This window comes from Pseudorca crassidens, chromosome 7 (assembly GCF_039906515.1).
Source record: "Pseudorca crassidens isolate mPseCra1 chromosome 7, mPseCra1.hap1, whole genome shotgun sequence".
Taxonomy (NCBI): domain Eukaryota; kingdom Metazoa; phylum Chordata; class Mammalia; order Artiodactyla; family Delphinidae; genus Pseudorca; species Pseudorca crassidens.
In genome coordinates, this window is record NC_090302.1 from 50,921,249 (window position 1) to 50,940,381 (window position 19,133).

The 19,133-nt window shown below is 40.7% G+C and overlaps 1 protein-coding gene across 1 annotated transcript in view; it reads right to left on the reverse strand.

The window, feature by feature from the left end:
* The window catches only part of PGM5 (phosphoglucomutase 5), a 190,735-nt gene that overhangs the window by 69,777 nt on the left and 101,825 nt on the right, over positions 1–19,133 (reverse strand). Inside the window, exon 7 of the mRNA XM_067744220.1 lies at positions 3,948–4,063. Within this exon, the coding sequence (XP_067600321.1) occupies positions 3,948–4,063 (116 nt within the window). The remainder of the gene's footprint in view (positions 1–3,947; positions 4,064–19,133) is intronic.

Sequence of the window (19,133 nt, forward strand, 5' to 3'; positions counted from 1 at the left end):
TCCCACTTCTATTCCTTTCTTGATATTGCTGCCCCCATCTGACAAGGCTCTGTCCTTTCATCTTTATGTGTGCAAATCCTTCCCATTCTTTAAGAACTACGCAAATTCCATTTCTTCCAGGAAGTCTGCTTTGAGCCTCCAGTTCCAAACCACTTTCTCCTTTTCTCATCTCCCACAGCACTTTTTCTATTCCTCTATTGTGGAACTTTAAAGTTTCTGCTTTGTAGAAAACTCACCTGTGCATCTTTCTAACTATGTACCCTAAAGATCTTGAATTTCTTAAGGCTATGGTCTTTTTTGTATTCTACATACCATCCAATACAGTGCCTTGTACTCTGTAAGTACTTTATCCTTTAATTTTAAAGACTATAAACTTATGGTCTATTGTAAGCACTCAACAAATGTTTATAAAGACAGAGAGAGAGAAAGAGAGAGAGAGAGAGAGATAACCTGGACTTATCAGTTTCCATTCCAGTTGCTAGATTTGTGTTATTTTAATAACCAGCAGGGAGAATTATTATATACAATATACAATCCCTGATTTTTTGAGTCACAGTCACTGGTTTAGACACACAGAACACCAAAAAGGATACACAGAACACCTATTTTTAGGGCCTCAGCAGAGAAAAAGTATAACAGTTTCAACTATCCCAAGCAGACCTGCCATCCATAAGTTCTGAGATCAAACAGTAGTAATTGAGAGAGCTTGATATGATCTCTCTTTTTCCAAGGAGAAAAAGGTGCCTGTCAACCCTTCTGCACCATTAATGCTATTAGCGTCTAGCTGATTTTGGTAAAAGGAGAAAATTTCCCAGGAGAAAATTCCTTCCGGAACCCTGACATAGCCTGAAATGCTGTCATTATGACTAGTTAGAGTGGTTTTACTGCAATCTGTTTAAGCATGACCAAATAAGACTTATTCTTAGGAATTCAAGGATGGTTTGGTATCAGCAAATCAATCGTATTTCATTACATTAACATAATAAAGGAGAAAAAACATTAATATATCACTTGATTCTGAAAGGGCACCTTCCATCAGCCATTTATAATATGATTCTAAGAAATATTAGAATAGGAAAAAAAACTACATAAGCATGATAGGGATTTTACCAATATTAAAACAAAATCATCAAAATAGATGGTAAAATACTGAATTGATTTCCATTAAAATCATGAACTATCACAATTGTTATTTAATATTATTTTGAAGATTGCAGCTAGTGCCATAAGAATATGAAATAAAAGATCTAAATATTAGAAAACACAAAAAATCTTTAGTCATAAATTATATGACTGTATACCTAAAAATGTAGACTTTTTAGAAAAGAAAATGTCATAATTAATGATAGAATCTGTTAAGGTGGCTGTGAACCAGAGAAAAGGCATATTAATCAATAGCTTTTCTTTATCTGTTATATGTTTATATGTTATGTAAACAAATTAGAAAGGAAAATGAAGATATTAACATTAAAATCAAAGCTGTTAAAAGCTCTATAGGACATACGACCCAGTTTCTTCAATGAATAAATTAGAAAGAGAAAAGGTAGAGGGGAGAAATGCAGATTAAAAGAGACTTAAGAGGTATCAATGAGTTATGATGTAAGATCTTTTGGATCCTAATTGTAAAAATTTATCGAGGGAAATGTTGAGAATAGGAGAAATTATTAAGAAATTACTTTTGGAGTTCCACTTCTGCACTTCTGTTTAGGATGTGCAAATCTATAAGAGAATGTCACTCCCATCCCAGTAATAAGAAAAGGCCAGGAAACTACAGCATAACTTTAAAAAAAAAATCTGAGGTCACAGGAAATAAAGTGAATTCCAAAGAGTCTCAAGGCAAGACAGGACACAAACCATCTCACCTTTAGCAGAGCACAGGAGAAAGAGGATGCTTCCATACAAGTGAATAATAAGAAGTCACATAAGAGTTTTAAACATTCTTAAAGGCCAAGTATAGCCTATTATGATAGTTTTAAATTGCTTGGAGTCCCAGATATGAAGGGCACATTCCAAGTTATTTCCCATAGGCTCCACTGGGTACTCACAAGAAAGACTGGAAAAAGAGAGAGACTTGGTGGTGCTGACATGCAGGAAATGACCAACTCCTGCCAAGAGATAAGCCTGAAACCCTTCTAGTTCCCCAAACATTTCTTTCATAGGAAACAAAAGCCTTAAGCTCCTGGATGATTGAGCTTCAAACCTTCTCATCCCTAGGATCCAGGCAGAGGTCCACTGCTTCTGAAATAGGGGTTGAAGTAAAAACTCTCTGTCCCTGGACAAAGAGTAGGAAACCTTGGGCCCAGAATCCTACACCAATACTAAACAGACCTGCTGCCACTAGAAAAGGGTCAAGTACCTAATAATAGGGGTCTATTTTGTCTCACAGACATGCAGTAATTGCTGAAACCTGTGAATGCAACAGAAATGCTGAAAAATCTCCTCCATCTCCCCATCATCACTTTCAGTACATAGTAAAAATATCCCACTACCAGAAGAATTTGAAGCCTGTGGTACATTGATATACTAAAGATTATAACAGAAACAATAAAATCCAAACCCAGCTCAACTCCTGACTATATTTAATGTAACTTTGCACACTAATGCCCTGAGAGAAGAAGAGGTATGCCCATTTCTGTGTATAAATATTATTTACCTGAGTCTCTACTGTTCTTATATACATACAGTCCAGCATTCAATGAAAAATTATGACATGCAAAAATCAAGAAAGAGTAAACCATTGCTTTATCAAAAGACAAAGCAATCAACAGAACTAGAGTTAGAAAATAACCAGTTATTGGAACTATCAGACAGAAAGTTTACAATAACTATGTTTAATATGTTAAATGATCTAATGGAAAAGATAAACAACAGACATAAACAGATCAGGAATTTCATCAAAAAGATGAAAATTATTTAAAAAGAGTCAAAGAGAAATACTAGAAATAAAAACTACAATATCAGAGATGAAGAAATCCTTCACTGGGCTCAGCAAAAGACTGGACACAGCTCAGGAAAGAATTAATGATATGCCAATAGAGATTATCTTGACTGAAACACAAAAAGAATAAAGAGTAAACAAAACCAAATAGTGCATGTAAGGGCTCTGAGACAACACATGGTCACAAATTATCTAACATTATGTAATTAGAGTCTCAGAAGAGAGGAGAGAATAAGGAAAGAGAGATATTAGAAGAGATAATGGCAGAGAATTTTCTAAAATTAATGAAAAACAACAAACAACAGATCCAAGAATCTCAAAGAATCCTAAGCAGGGTTTAAAAAAAAAAAATACATGTACCTATACATTTTATTAAACGTTAAAAACAAAAGATAAAAAGAAAATGTTGAAGCCAGCCAGAGGTGGAAAGTAGGCGAAATTTAAATACAGAGCAATGGTGGTAAGAATTAGAGCCGACTTCTTGGAAACTGTGCAAGCCAGAAGACAATGGTGTGACATCTTTAAAATAGTGAAAGAAGAAATTATTTTTTTAACATTTTAGGTGTGATAATGGTACTACAGTTATATATATATATATATAAAATATATATTTTTTCTTTTTTTCCCTCAGTACCCCTTATACTTATAAGATTCACACTAAGGATTGCTTCACAATAATCAGAGGGGAGGGCTCCTCTTGTGGATGAAGGTAGAGATAAAGTAAGATTGACCAGGAGTTGATGATGGTTGAAACTATGTGATGAACACATGGGAATCTGATATATTTCCTCTCTCTCTCTCTCTCTCTCTAAAAAGAAGAAGAAATGGGCAGAAGACGTGAAGGTGTCATAGCACATATCCCACTAGGTTTCTCTGATTTTTTTTTTTTTTTTTTGGCCTCTAACTCTTTCACCAGCCTTTCATTCACAGTGGACTCACAGGTCCCCAAACTAGGGTCACAGAGTTCTGCAGCCACCCTCTCCAGTAACACCAACCCAATAAAGCCTACCAGTGCCAAAGCTCTCTTCTCCACACAGAGAGCACCGGCCTGAGTCCATCAAATTTGAGAAGAATCTCCATCCAGCTGGGGTCTCATACACAGGGACCTTCATTGATTTGGCCACTCTGAAAAATGAAATTCGAGGCAACAGTTAATTCATATTTCTCCTTTCCTTTTTTTTTCCTCAGCACATAAGGAAGTCTTTAAGATCTGTTACTGCCATAACTAGATTTTAGAACATCCCGAACAACATGGACAGTTTTCAAGATGTCAAGCCATAAGGTAGAGAATGATAAATAGCCTATTCCAATGGTACTCAATTTTGCTTTCCCCATAATATAGAAGATGTTCAGTTAATGTATAGCATATTCTCACATTTATGTTTCACTTCTATATATATTCCTTTATCTTGGTGGTAAGATCCCAGTTGGGGAATCTCAGAATTTAAATTAAGGTGGTATTTGGGTGCAAACACTTCGGAATATTGTTTGACAGTATCTACTAAAGATGAATATACACATATCCTATGAACCAGCAATTCAACTCCTAGAAGTTAATGCTAACGATGTAGTAGACACTGTGGTACACTGCTCAGCTTCACCTCCAACACGCACACGCGCACACACACACACATTTTAGGACTTTTAGGACTGGAACACTCTACCAGCTTCTAGGAATGTTGATGGCTTCTAGGAATGGTGACAGCTCACGGATGTGGCCCCCACGCTCTGCTAAAGAGAGATGTCTCACTCAAAATCATGCTCCCTTCCTTGGGTCAATCCACATCCAATGCCTGGCAAATGAGAGATGTATAAAGGTCTAGGCTTCTTGCCCCTATTTGGCACAACTCTGTAGGGCCATTTCAGCTCCAACTTCTCTGTCTGATCCTCCTTCCTCACTCCCCCATAGGTATTGCTCTTGAAGGAAACTTTGATCTTGATGGCAGAAAGGAATAAAGTTCCTGCAAGCGAATCTATCTCAGAGCTGCTTCCTGGGGAGCCCAGCAGGTGACATTACTCAACAGAGTATGTATACAAGATTTTTTAAAAAATGATCATAGAATCACAATTGGTAATAACTGAAACAAAAGTCCATCAAAGTAGAAGGGACAAATGATTTGCAATATATAATGCAATAGCATAAATTTCAGTGAACAAACTAGTGCTACATGCAACAACTTGAATGAATCTCACAAACATAATATCACGTGAAAGAAACCAGTATCAAAGGAATACACACTATACAGTTCCATTTAGATAAAATTAAAAAACAGCTAAAACTAAGCTTTACTGTCAAAACTCAGGCTCAGAGGACCCAGAAGGTCAAGTATTTTGTTCAAGATCTCACAGAGATAAGAGGCAAAGCTAGATTCTGGACCCAAGTCTGCTTAATTTCTGTCCATGTTCCATTCCACTACACCATGCTGTCTCCCCAAATGTTTTAGTGCTTCAAGACATATACAAACCTCAAAGTTGGCTGGGGAATGAGCTGCTGCCACAGACACTGGCCTGAAGAGTTTCATCAGCCCCACATGGAGGCAACCCAAAGAGAAAAACATCAAATGCCTGCCACCAGCAAGGTTTAGTCCTTTGATGACTATAGGTGCAGAAGGTGACCATGGAGAGGAACCAGTGAGGGTATCTCGGTGAAGAAGAGGAAGAAAAATACACATAGGACAAAGGACACGATGTAATAGTGATTTCTTTAGGTTTGTTTTGTGGCCACCTAGAGGAAAAAATATCTAGAACTCTTGCCAGAGGAACATAACACTTCTCTTTCCATTGAACCCAAATGTAATTAATGTGCTCACAATCTTGAAAAAACTGTGTGCCAAGTCTCTTTCAAGTTTGCTTTGAGGGACTTCCCTGGTGGCACAGTGGTTAAGAATCCACCTGCCAATGCAGGGGACATGGGTTCCATCCCTGGTCCGGGAAGATCCCACATGCCGTGGAGCAACTAAGCCCATATGCCACAACTACTGAGCCTGCACTCTAGAGCCCGCGAGCCACAACTACTGAGCTCGCGTGCTACAGCTACTGAAGCCCGCACACCTAGAGCCCACAGAGCCCACAACAAGAGAAGCCACCGCAATGAGAAGCCCATGCACCGCAACAAAGAGTAGCCCCCCACTCGCTGCAACTAGAGAAAGCCCCCGCGCAACAATGAAGACCCAATGCAGCCAATAAATAAATAAATAAATAAAGGTTCAACTTAAAAAAAAATGTCTTAAAAAAAAAGTTTGCTTTGAAAACAAGCACCTTTTGGATGCTTGGGTGTTACATCAAAGGTTCTCTTTTCCTCAGTAGTCTAAGAAAGATATACAATCATGTTTACATCCTGGTAGGAATAATGAAATAAATCCTCTCCAAATTGGAGAGCAAAGGTAAGCTTTCACAGCCATTAATTTAAGGTCAGAAGCTCAAGGAAGGAGAAATCATTCACACTGAAGCCTTCTAGGGCAGCACATAATAAAGCCGGGGTCAAAATTAATTTAGCTAAAATGAACGCATAAGATTACGAAATAGAATATGCAACATGGGGCAGAGGTGAGGGTAAGAGAGAGGCTAGAGGGTGTGGGGATATATATTCTCTGGCCAAAACATTCTTGTTGGTTCAAAGCCAAGTTGGCAGAACTGAAAGGAGGGGAGAGGATTTCCCCAGCTCCACCCTTCTCAGCTGACCACTGTCACGAGGTCATCAGGCTGAAGGCTGAGGCTGGATTTTAAAGGACCGGATACTTTTATGACTATGAGCCACATCTGCAGCTGTACAAGCTAAGATAACAATATGGGTAATTAAATTCCCGGATCCTGAGCATGAGTTGATGTGTCCTACAGTCAGAAAGGAATGCCCCTCCCTTCTCCTTCTACTGAACTTGGGACCCATCCCAAGCATAACATTCAGCAGATACCAGGCTCTAGACTGGTTTTTGGCAGGAGGCCCCGGTGGAGTCTCTGGTACAAAAGCTAAAAATGAAGCAGCTCATGCTGAGGGTCTGCACCCCTCTCCTCGACTACCACCACCATGTGTCAGAGACAAACAAAACTCACTTTCTAGGAAAGACCAGCATATGAAGGAAAAGAAAGAAAATGAATCTGGGCCACAGTTTTCCTGCAGATGGGAGTGAGCCTTGGTAGCTGAAACAAAACAAAACAAAACAAACCATGGTGGGCTTCCCTGGTGGTGCAGTGGTTGAGAGTCCGCCTGCCGACGTGGGGGACGCGGGTTCGTGTCCCGGTCCAGGAAGATCCCACATGCCGCGGAGCGGCTAGGTCCCATGAGCCAGGGACACTGAGCCTGCGCGTCCGGAGCCTGTGCTCCGCAATGGGAGAGGCCACAACAGTGAGAGGCCCGCGTACCGCAAAAAAAACAAAACAAAAACAAAACAAAAAAAAACATGGTGGATATAAGCTTCTTAGTGTGGATTTTAAAACCTCTAAAAATGTGGCTTCAGGTTGGAAACAGCCTCAACCTATTTTGCCAATACTTTCTCCCATGATACTCCCCATATGCTGCTAAAAACTGAACCATCTCTTATTTTCTAAATATGCTCTTGCATTGTTGTTGTTGCTTTTTACAAGTCCTTCTTTATGCTTTTCATATTACCTGGATTAATCCTCCTTTCCAATCTCTCTCAAAATACTTCACTTTGCTTCAAAACCTATCTTAAATGCCCTGCCATCATGAATCCTGTGGCAAAGGCTGCTAGTGGTCAACAAAAGTATCTTTTCCTGGACACACAGCTGGACTACACTTCCCAACCTCCCACGAGGTTCACTGTGGCCACATGCTGAGTTCTAGCCAACGGAACCCCAGTGGAGACAATGCACACGCTTTTCAAATCTGGTTATTAAAATTTCCCATCCTCCATGCTCTTTCTCCTTCTGCCAGTCTAATGTGGACAAGCCCAGCAATCCTAGAAGCCACATGTTGAAGATGGTGGACCTACAAGTTGGAAGGATCTGGATCTCTGAATCACCATTTGGAGCAGAATTAGTCACCAATCAGGAACACTTGTTTTTAACTTCTAATGACTGAGAAATAACCTCTTGCCACGTTTGAGCCATTGTACACTTTGGGATTAGTTCTGTAGCACCAGCTCCATTATCGTAACAAATACAATTCTTTTTTCATTGCCGTTATCAATCCAAAGTAACCCTTCCTGCCCTAGGCTTCCTCTCTTGGTAAGGGGTTTTTATGTTCACATTGTCACTGTATATGTTGTTACCTTCTTAACACTCTCCCTCCACACACAGATACCACCACTACAACCACCAGTGTGTTAGTTCTTTGAGGGCAGGGGCTGCATCTTATATACCTTTATAGCTCTTCAATGTCTAGGATAACATAATACCTTGTCAGACTTGCCCTCAATAAATTCTGCATGATTTCAGTTGACTAATATCTATTGTTTAAGGAGTATTGTCGAATAGCAAGGGGAAAAGTATCTCTATTTTATGGTCTTTTCTCATTGTAGGTTCCTTATATTATATTAAGAAATAAGTAATTTCTGCATGTTTTATTTAAATTAGTCATTTTGAGCAAAGAGAATTTCTCCAGGTATTAATTGGTGGGGCTATCAGGATAAGACAAAGGCATTTCTTGAAAATAAAGATGTTAACAGAATTAGGGCAGTGAATATATGAGAGTCAAAAGTCTGAGAAACAGAAGGACAAATTATTTCTATTTTACCAGTCTGGTGGTCGCCTTACCCTCATGTGCTCAAACAAGATAACAGATACAAAAGCATCCTGAAAGATTCCTAAAAGCTCACTACATGTAGAGGTGCCAGCACACCCACCTTTGCACCTCCCGCATCCAGCGCCGTGCATGCCCACAGTAGGTATTAAAATGTGTATTAACTTAATTACACAGTACTACATCAGTGTATGTGACAATATTCTACTGGAATACCAACAGTTACTAATGACTCTCCTTTACCTTGCGAGAGAACAGCCAAATAAAAAATGACTAATTATATCAAGTACATGAGGCAGCATCAGCTACTCTTGGAATTCTACTTTAAGAAAGTTCCAATAGATTTTAAAAGGACAAGATCCAGGTCGCTCTTCCTTTAATTTATCTTCAAACATCCACTTTCTTAAGAGCTGAGCACACCTCTTGGTTCTATTTTCTACATACTGAACTCTCAGTCCCTTCTTAAAAAGCCTCCATCTACATAGATTAGGAGATATCTGCATCACATCTATCCAACAAAAGACTTATACGTGGTTTATATGTGAAAACTCCTACAAATCAATAAAAAAGGCAGATAACCTTTAAAACATGGGCAAAAATCTTGATTAGGCACTTTACAAAAGAGGATATTCACAACCCACAAAATGAAAAGACAACCTATGGAATGGGAAAATATATTTGCAAACCCTATATCCAATAAGGGGTTAATATCCAAAATATATAAGGAATGCTTACAACTCAATAGCAAGAAAACATACAATCTAATTTTTTTTAAATGGTTAAAGGGTCTAAATAGGAAAATAAATTTTTCTGAAGAAGACACACAAATGACCAAGAGGTACATGAAAAGATGCTCAACATCACCAATCATCAGAGAAGTGCAAATCAAAACCACAATGAGATATCACCTCACACCTATTATTGGGTTTTTAGCCAACCTGACAGAATGGCTACTATCAAAAAGACAAGAGATAAGAGAGCCAGTGTGGATGTGGAGAAAAGGGAACACTTGTGCAGTGTTGGTGGGAATGTACACTGGTACAGTCACTATGGAAAATAACATGGAGGTCCTCTCCTCAAAAAATTAAAAAAGAACTATCATATGATCCAGCAATCACACTTCTAGATATTTATCCAAAGGAAATGAAAACAGGATCTCAAAAGGATATCTGTACTCCTATGTTCATTGCATCATTATACACAATAGCCAAGATACAGAAACAACCTACATGTCCAATGACAGATAAATGGATAAAGAAGATGTGGTATATAAATACAATGAATATTACTCAGCCATAAACAAAGAAGGAAATTCTGCTATTTGCAACAACATGAATGAAACTGGAGGGCATTCTGCTAAGTGAAATAAGCCAGAGAGAGAAAACCAAATACTGTAAGGTATCACTTAAATGTGGAGTCTAAAAAAAAAATAAAGCTGAATTCATAGAAATGAAGAGTAGATTGGTGGTTGCCAGGGACTGGGGTGGGGAGGTGGAATGGGGAGATGGTGGTCAAAGGGTACAAATCTCCATTTATAAAATAAACAAGTTCTAAAGATGTCTGTATGTGTATAACTGAGTCACTTTGCTGTACAGCAGAGATTGGCACAGCATTGTAAATCAACTATTCTTCAATAAAAAATTAAAAGATAAATAAGTTCTGAAGATCTAATGTACAGCACGGTGACTATAGTTATTAACATGTACTGTGTACTTGAAATTTGCTGAAAGCAGAATTCCCACTAAAGAAACTATGTGAGGTGATGAATGAGTTAATTAACTTGATTGTGATAATCATTTCACAATGTCTATCAGTATCAAATCATCACGTCGTATATTTTAAATATATTATAGCTTTATCTGCCAATTATATCTCAATAAAGCTGGAAAAAAATAACCAAAAAAGCTAGTCATTGGTGACAGAAGTCAGGATAGAGGTTATCTCTGGGGAGGAGGGGGAGGTAGTGATTGGAATGGGGATCGAGGGAGCTTCAGGAATGCTGTTCTGTTTCTTGATCTACAATGGTAGTTACATGGGTGTGTGGTCTTTGTAAAAAGTCCTTGAGCTACGCATGAGATGTGCCTTGTTAAATATACATTATGCTTCATTTAACATTTATTTATTTATTTTTAAATAGACCTTTACTGGAGTATAATTGCTTCACAATACTGTGTTAGTTTCTGTTGCACAACAAAGTGAATCAGCCACATGCATACCCATGTCCACATATCTCCTACCTCTTGAGCCTCCCTCGCATCCACCCTATCACACCCCTGTAGGTCATCGCAAAGCACCGAGCCGATCTCCCCGTGCTATGCGGCTGCTTCCCACCAGCTATCTATTTTACACTCGGTAGTGTATATATGTTCATGTTACTACTCTCACTTCGCCCCAGCTTCGCCCTCCCATGCCATGTCCTCAAGTCCATTCTCTATATCTACCGCTTTATGCCTGCCCTGCAACAAGGTTCATCAGTCCCATTTTTTTTTTTTAGATTCCATATATATGCGTTAGCATACAGTATTTGTTTTTCTCTTTCTGACTTACTTCACTCTGTATGACAGTCTCTAGGTCCATCCACCTCACTACAAATAACTCAATTTCATTTCTTTTTATGGCTGAGTAATATTCCATTATATATATGTGCCACAACTTCTTTATCCATTCACCTGTCAATGGACATTTAGGTTGGTTCTATGTCCTGGCTATTGTCTATAGTTCTGCAATGAACATTGTGGTACATGTCTCTTTTTGAATTATGGTTTTCTCTGGGTATATGCCCAGTAGCGGGATTGCTGGGTCATATGGTAGTTCTATTTGTAGTTTTTTAAGGAACCTCCATACTGTTTTCCATAGTGGCTGTATAAATTTACATTCCCACCAACAGTGCAGGAGGGTTCCCTTTTCACCACACCCTTTCCAGCATTTATTGTTTCTAGATTTTTTTGATAATGGCCATTCTGACCAGCATGAGGTGATATCTCATTGTAGTTTTGATTTGCATTTCTCTAATAATTAGTGATGCTGAGCATCTTTTCATGTGCCTCTTGGCCATCTATGTCTTCCTTGGTGAAATGTCTATCTAGGTCTTCGGCCCATTTTTTATCTGGATTGTTTCTTTTTTTGATATCGAGTTCCATAAGCTGTTTTATTTAAAAGAAAAAACCCCTGTAGTATTTATGACTGAGTACATGTTTAAATTAGCCTTATTTACATCATCCCAGGAAATAAACTACTGAAGATGGAATTTAATAGCATTCTGGACATGCTGGTTAAGGTCTGGTAGACATGGAACAAAACTGCCTGCAAGTTTGTCCCCTAGTGTTTTCACATGGATGAGTTCACTCCCAGATCCCTTCTTTGGCACTGCTGGCTGGAGCTGCTCTGAGGTAAAAGGCTTATGTGAGTTTGCACTTTAAATGCATTTCTAAGGCAGCCTACTCAGCTCACCAATAAGAATTAAGCAGAGTTCAACTAGGCCTTGTTTTCTAATACCAATCTCAAAGTTCACTCCTTCCTCATCCTTTGAGTGGAGCAACTCACACTTTCAGGTAAAATAAATATAAAACATGAGGCTGTCACAATAAGATGACCACAAAAGTTTTTCAACCATATACATAAATATTAATATATGTCAACTTTAGCAGCGAGCTGCTTGTTCCTGGGGCCTGTAGTATCTCAGCCTGGTCTAAACCTCAAAACTCACATACTAAATAACACCTCCCTTGCCTGTCTTATCGGGGAAGTCATAAGGATCAAATGAGATGGTATAAAAAGAAAAGAAAGTGCTCTAACAACTGTGAAATGTCCTACGGTATTACAACACTATTACTGTTCTGGGTATTGGAACTTTCACTTAATCCAAAGGGAAATGGACATATCATTTAAAGAATATTTTTTTTTTTTAAAAAAGCAAAATATAACTATGTTTCATGCTCCCTAAAAAATTCTAGATTTGGGGCAATTGTAAAACAAACAAAGGGGGACCCCAAACCCAGGGGCTTTTGCTGCTTTATCTAAAAGCTTCTATACTTTCATTTTAGGTAAGTGTTACAGAGGAAAACAGGATCCTTCCCAATTAGATTTTAAGTTTTGTTAGGAAACATAAGGCAGGCATATTTCTGAGGATGTTCACTTAAAAGAAAAAATTTGGCTTTGGACTTGCACCAAAGATCCAAGAGAAAAATACGTAAAATTGAAAGAATCACAGGTTCACTCTCTTAAGCTCGCAAATACTCGGGAACCCTATGTCTGGGAATCAACAAGTGTCTATGTTTACCATCTTGATGCTTGAGAACTCTGATGTAAATTGTTCCTGGTTCTAATTATTTTCAAAAAAGAAAAACTGTTGAGGGGCTAGGGCTGGCAAATATTAAGCCCCAAGTGTTCCAGTTAAGCTGAGAGATAAAGAAAAGACTGACTGTCAGCTGTCCTTCAGATTCCCATGAGATTGCTCCCTGAAGAGCAAAAAGTGAAGCATCTTCTTGTCTTTTTGTTTTGCTTTGAATTTTAAAGTATGTTGACACCTTACTGAAGCTTTTTTAAAAGCCTATATAATACCCTTGGAAGATTTAGAATCAATTCCTTTACAACTGTAGACAAAAAGTAGTAAATACTAACTGATGTGACAGCTCTAACCCAGGAGATAAAACGTCTCACTAAACAAAGCTTCTCTTTCTTAAAACCTTCTGTGTTTCCTCTTCTGGATTCAATCAGCATCTTTTCCTGGATGGTATTAAAAAATCTTATTGCTCTTATGTCATAAAACAGGAGAAATGGGACATCTGGGCATGGAACATTAAATAAATATACAGCGGCTGTAAAATGATACTCGTTTTTTTTTTTTTGGCGGTACACGGGCCTCTCACTGTTGTGGCCTCTCCCGTTGCGGAGCACAGGCTCCGGACGCGCAGGCTCAGTGGTCATGGCTCACGGGCGCAGCCGCTCCGCGGCATGTGGGATCTTCCCGGACCGGGGCACGAACCCATGTCCCCTGCATCGGCAGGCAGACTCTCAACCACTGCGCCACCAGGAAAGCCCGATACTCGTTTTAAAGGAAGAACAAAACCCAGAGAAAAGAAGTATTTGTGTAATGCTACATCACCATTCTATGGGTAATACCATGAGCAGAGGTAAACATTAAAATATCATGTCATTATCACTTTTCTCAAAGATCTGTGGCTTAATGTATGACCCAGTTTGCCGTTTCCTGGGAAGTCATGTCAAGTCATCAGGCAGCCATCCCTAAATGGGCTCTGAGAAAACGAGTATTTATCAAGGGACACAGAAGCACCCACCCCAACTGAAAGATATCACATATTCAAGGCTGCACTTACCCTTCCAGAATGTCCATCCTTACTCAGGATTGGGTTTAATTTTGCTGATAAGTATAAAGAAAGCTCATGCCACATTAATTTATCTTTTTAAAAAGTTTTGATTTAATAAGACATAGTTATGTGGAAAGAAACTATTGGAGAAGTTGATGTCCTTTTGTGGGAAATGATGTTTACAGCACAAGGTAAAGCTGAGTGGACAGGAAAGGTAGGCAGACGTGCACTGCCGTGGAATCAAGTCCAAACACCTTTGCGTGGACGAGAGGATGGACTCTGAATTCTGACTGCCTGAGTCCCCACCCAGCTCCACCCCTTCTTGGCTGAGTGACCTTGGCCAAGTTACTTAAACTCAATAAGCCCAGCTCTTTCACCTGTGAAATGTAATAACACTGAATCTCCTTATTCAGGGAGGACTAAATGGGGTGACCCTTGGGAAGCCCCAAACATTCAGAGAAGTGCATGGACAGCAGCAACAGCTGTTAGCATTGTTACCTCTCCAGCTGCTGCTTCCTGCATTTCCCTCTATCCTCCTGCCAGAGCACACTGCTATTTTGGTAGAGCCTCCTTAAAGCACTATGCAGCTTCAGTTCCTGGCTCACATAGTTCACATAGATGGGGATACTCTTCATATCAGTTAGAGTCCCAACAGGAATAGATGACACACTCAAATTGAGTAATTTGAGGAGAGTTTAACACAGGTGCTGGGCTTTCCCGGTGGCGCAGTGGTTAAGAGTCCACATGCCAATGCAGGGGACACAGGTTCGATCCCTGGTTCAGGAAGATCCCACATGCCGCAGAGCAACTAAGCCCATGCGCCACAACTACTGAGCCTGCGCTCTAGAGCCCGTGATCCACAACTACTGAGCCCACACGCTGCAACTACTGAAGCCCATGCACCTGGAGCCCGTGCTCCGCAACAAGAGAAGCCACTGCAATGAGAAGCCCGCACACTGCAACCAAGAGTAGCCCCCGCTTGCCGCAACTAGAGAAAGCCCGTGTGCAGCAACGAAGACCCAACACAGCCAAAAATAAATAAATTTACAAAACCAAAACACAGGTGCTATTTACGCAGGTGTGGGCAGTGGAGAAGGGGAGCACGATGGACAGTACAGTACCCCAGGGCAAGTAACATCAGGGCGAGCATTACACCACCCCCAGTCTCATTCCTGGAACCAGAGACGGAGCTGCGTGAAGAGGGCTGCCTGGCAGGAGCCATGACCTTCAGAGGAGACATGTTGCCAGCCCATAGAAAACCGTCAAGGAGAGAAATCAATTCCTGACCCCATTCTCCTCCAGCTGCCTGACATCTGTAGTGCCCCCAATTGTCCAAACCCAACTGAAATCAGGAGGGAAGATGAGCCAGTTGATACAGTCCATAGAGGTCAGCCTGTGGGACAGAGTGTAGGGAGAGAGTGGAGAGGCATCCCGGGGCACATGGAAGATACCCAGCACTCTTTTCATCCAGCCCCCTACACTCAGGCTATTTCGACTATCCAGGTCAATGTGTCCAGTCCCTTCTTTGTGCTGCCACAGGAAACCCTACCAATTACACACTCAGCACAGGTTATTGCATTAGATGTTGGGACAGCTGACTGCCTCTAATCTGTGAGCCCCTGGAGGGTAAGGGCTCTGACTGGCACAGAGCAAGTACTTAATGACATTTGTTAATTCCATGCAAACATTGTGGGCTCCATCGGAACACAGACTTCTCCTACATGGGTACAAACGTCATTTAGATTCCAGAACTAAGTCCTTCAAATACCAGAGGGAGCAAGTACATGAGACCATTGAAAGCTCAGGATAAAATTAAGTTACGGTGGATGAACTTCCACGTGGAATTAATTACAAAGAGTTGGCTGAAAAGATTGATAGGCAATCCAGGCAGTCCAGGGGCAGGGCCAGTGAGGGTGACTGACAGCAGGGCTCTCTGCTATCTAAATCTGGTCCTGGGGTTCTGTCCCTAGGGAGGCAGTAGGGGAAGAGGAAGGAGATGGGGAAAGCAGCTGTTTGCATTCAGGGTGACCCATGCAGTGGGACAGACTCTCTCTCAGAGGGCCTAGTGGTCTCTGGAGGACGGGGACCAAAATAGGTTGGTGAGAACACACAGTTCCTGAAATTAATTGAAGAAGTAGAGCCTCCGTGGGGAATTACAATGCTTCTCAACTGTTCTTTCCCCCTTTTCAGAGACTGAGGCACGGAAATGTTTCTCTGTGTGGATCCATTCCGTGTTTTTGGCTGATTGCTGGGCCTAATTGGGGACCCACAGAGGAGGGACAGGGTCAGCAGAGGACACGGTGGCTTCTGGGCATTGAGAACCACTGTAGGGGCATAGTCTCCTGTGAGAGGAACAATTCTCTTCAGGTCAAGACACCACTTCCTGCGGTGAAGGGATGATACAGATGAGTGGAGAGGTAGAAGCACTGCCTTTTCCATCGGCCCAGGCTGCAGCCCAAGCAGTGCCCTGGTGCTAAAGGTACTACATCATCTTTGAGACCCAATGATTTCCAGCTTTCAAAAAAGCGTGGTAGCACACTACCTTTCTTAGAAGAGAGCACTTTAATGCACCTGTGAAAACCCTGTCATAATAAATATTTAAATGTAAGTGTCCTCAGTGTGAACATTGCCCCCTTGGAATGCGGGGCCCTTACACAATGCACAGCCTGTGCAACTGGATGCAGAAGCTCTCCATCAGTTTCACCTGCGTGTAGCCAGAGCAGAAGCTATGACTCTCAAGTCCCTTAAACACGTTCCTGGTGTAGCAAGGGGTGGATCACACCCTCCCCAATGGTCCTATGACTCAGGGTGGACCCTAAAGCCTTTTGCAGTCTTTGGACTGTTGAAGACACAACTTTAAACAGCACATTTTCTTTTCCTCCAACCGTATGCCCTACCCAATAGCATTCAGAAGTGGTGAACTCTGTGAGTGTGCATGTGTGGGTGAGGCCTCAACCCATATCATACCAACCATATTAAAATATATCTACATCTCACATAAAAACTGACTTCTTGCTTTAAAAGAATCTTGAAAGGATTTTTATAATTTTGTTTTTGAAATGAGGCTACAAGTCACTCAATTAACTATTGACAAGATTTCTCATCTATCATGTACACTTGGGAATCCTTTCAAAATGAGAAAATACATACTACAAATTATTTTCAAGTGTTGACTACTTGGATACTAAATTTAATAATAAAGTGACAAAATGTTACATTTTTACATTAAACTAAGCAGTTACTCATGTCGATGTTTCAGTTTTCTTCATTTTGGAGTTAACACCATTGACCCTCGGACAATACAGGGGTTAGGGCCACCTACCACCTGTGCAGCTGAAAATCCGCATATAACTTTACAGTCGGGCCTCTGAATCCATGGTTCTGCACCTGCAGATTCAACCCATCTCAGATCATGTATTACTGTAGTAGGTATTTAGTGAAAGAAATCTGTATATAAGTGGACCCGTTTAGGTGAAACCCGTGTTGCTCAAGGATCAACTGTAATTGTTTTCAGGTCTCTATTTTTGAGGCTATGAATATCAAAGGCCCTAGGAAAGAAGCTGAGGATGCCAATGAGGGATAAAATGACCCAAGTGCATGTGGGCATGTGTGTGTATGTGTGTGCTTGTGTGTGTGTGGACATGTGGGGGGGTGGGCATGTGTATGCATGTGTATTGTGTGTATGAGTGTGTGTGTGTGGCGGGGTGTGTGGGTGTGTGTTGGGGACAAGGGCAAGTGGTGTAACTCTTGTCAGAATCTTAGGTAGTTTCTTGCACAATAAGGTTTCGGGGAGAATGCTTCATCTTCTCCTTCACTTTATCCCCAGCACATTCTGCATATACTATACTTATTTTCAGCAGGTCCTACAAATTTATTTCTGAACATTCCATCCCAGAATTCTCTCAGCCAGCTCCCATTTTCTCTGCCAATATCCAATGCAGTTAATAATGCCCATCTGGAGAGCCAGATATGGAGGCATGCAACCCCAGCACACTAACCTGGCACTAGGCTACTGACTGAGTTTCTTGGGAAAATCTCAAGGCAATGCTCCAAAGGTCAGAAGAAAAATATGGTCATTCACTTGTAACAGACTTTCTAGCTGGATGAAATATGACAGTTGGGGTTCTTTCCCCTAGAGAAACCAAATGTGCATATTCAACTCAAATAAAAGTAGCAAAATGACTTCCTACGATGTAAACTTTTATAAACTTAGAGTAAGATGACATCTATTGGGTACCCAGATAGTGGTTTGTTGTTTTTTTTTTCGCGGTACGCGGGCTTCTCACTGCTGTGGCCTCTCCCATTGCGGAGCACAGGCTCCGGACGCGCAGGCTCAGCGGCCATGGCTCACGGGCCCATCCGCTCCGCGGCACGTCGGATCTTCCTGGACCAGGGCACGAACCCGTGTCCCCTGCATCGGCAGGCGGACTCTCAACCACTGCACCACCATGGAAGCCCCCAGATAGTGTTTTTAAAGGCCTCATCTGGCACACAGCTTGGACGAGTCTCCCTCTTCTCTTGTTTAGCTGGCGGTGCTTAATCACTCAGTTTCACAGAAGACGCCAGTGCTACCCACACTTTCTTGATAATAACAATCATCTGGGGTACTTATTAAAGGTACAGATTGCTAGGCCCCTCCACAAGAATATCTTGAATTAGTGGGTCTTGGTGTCTATACTTATAACAAGTAGTGTTTCTTATTTCTAGAAGATTCTTATTCTAGGAGGGTTTATAAAAAGCTGTGAGTGAAGACAAACTATATGCAAATGATGGTGATCCGTTAAGCAATGCAACCATATATATTTGTATGTATATATATAGACTTTGGGCAAGATAAAAACCTTTATTTACAAACATTCTATTACTTTAAAGATATATACAGAGTAAAGGATTTGGATTAAATATGACAAATATATATATGATATATATATACATATATATATGTGCGTGTATTCAAAATGCTAATAACCAAATTTTGCTGTACATATTGTACAATGTTTAAGAAGTCCTCAGAGGATATTATTCGATTGGGAGTCCAGACTTAGATTGGCATTGAACATCAGGGCTAGCCTAGATGTGAGTCTGTCTCGAGAGAATACGGAAGATGGCAATCAAACCCTGGCAGGCTGAGGTTCAGCCCTCGGCGCACCACAGCACTTGCCGCAAATGT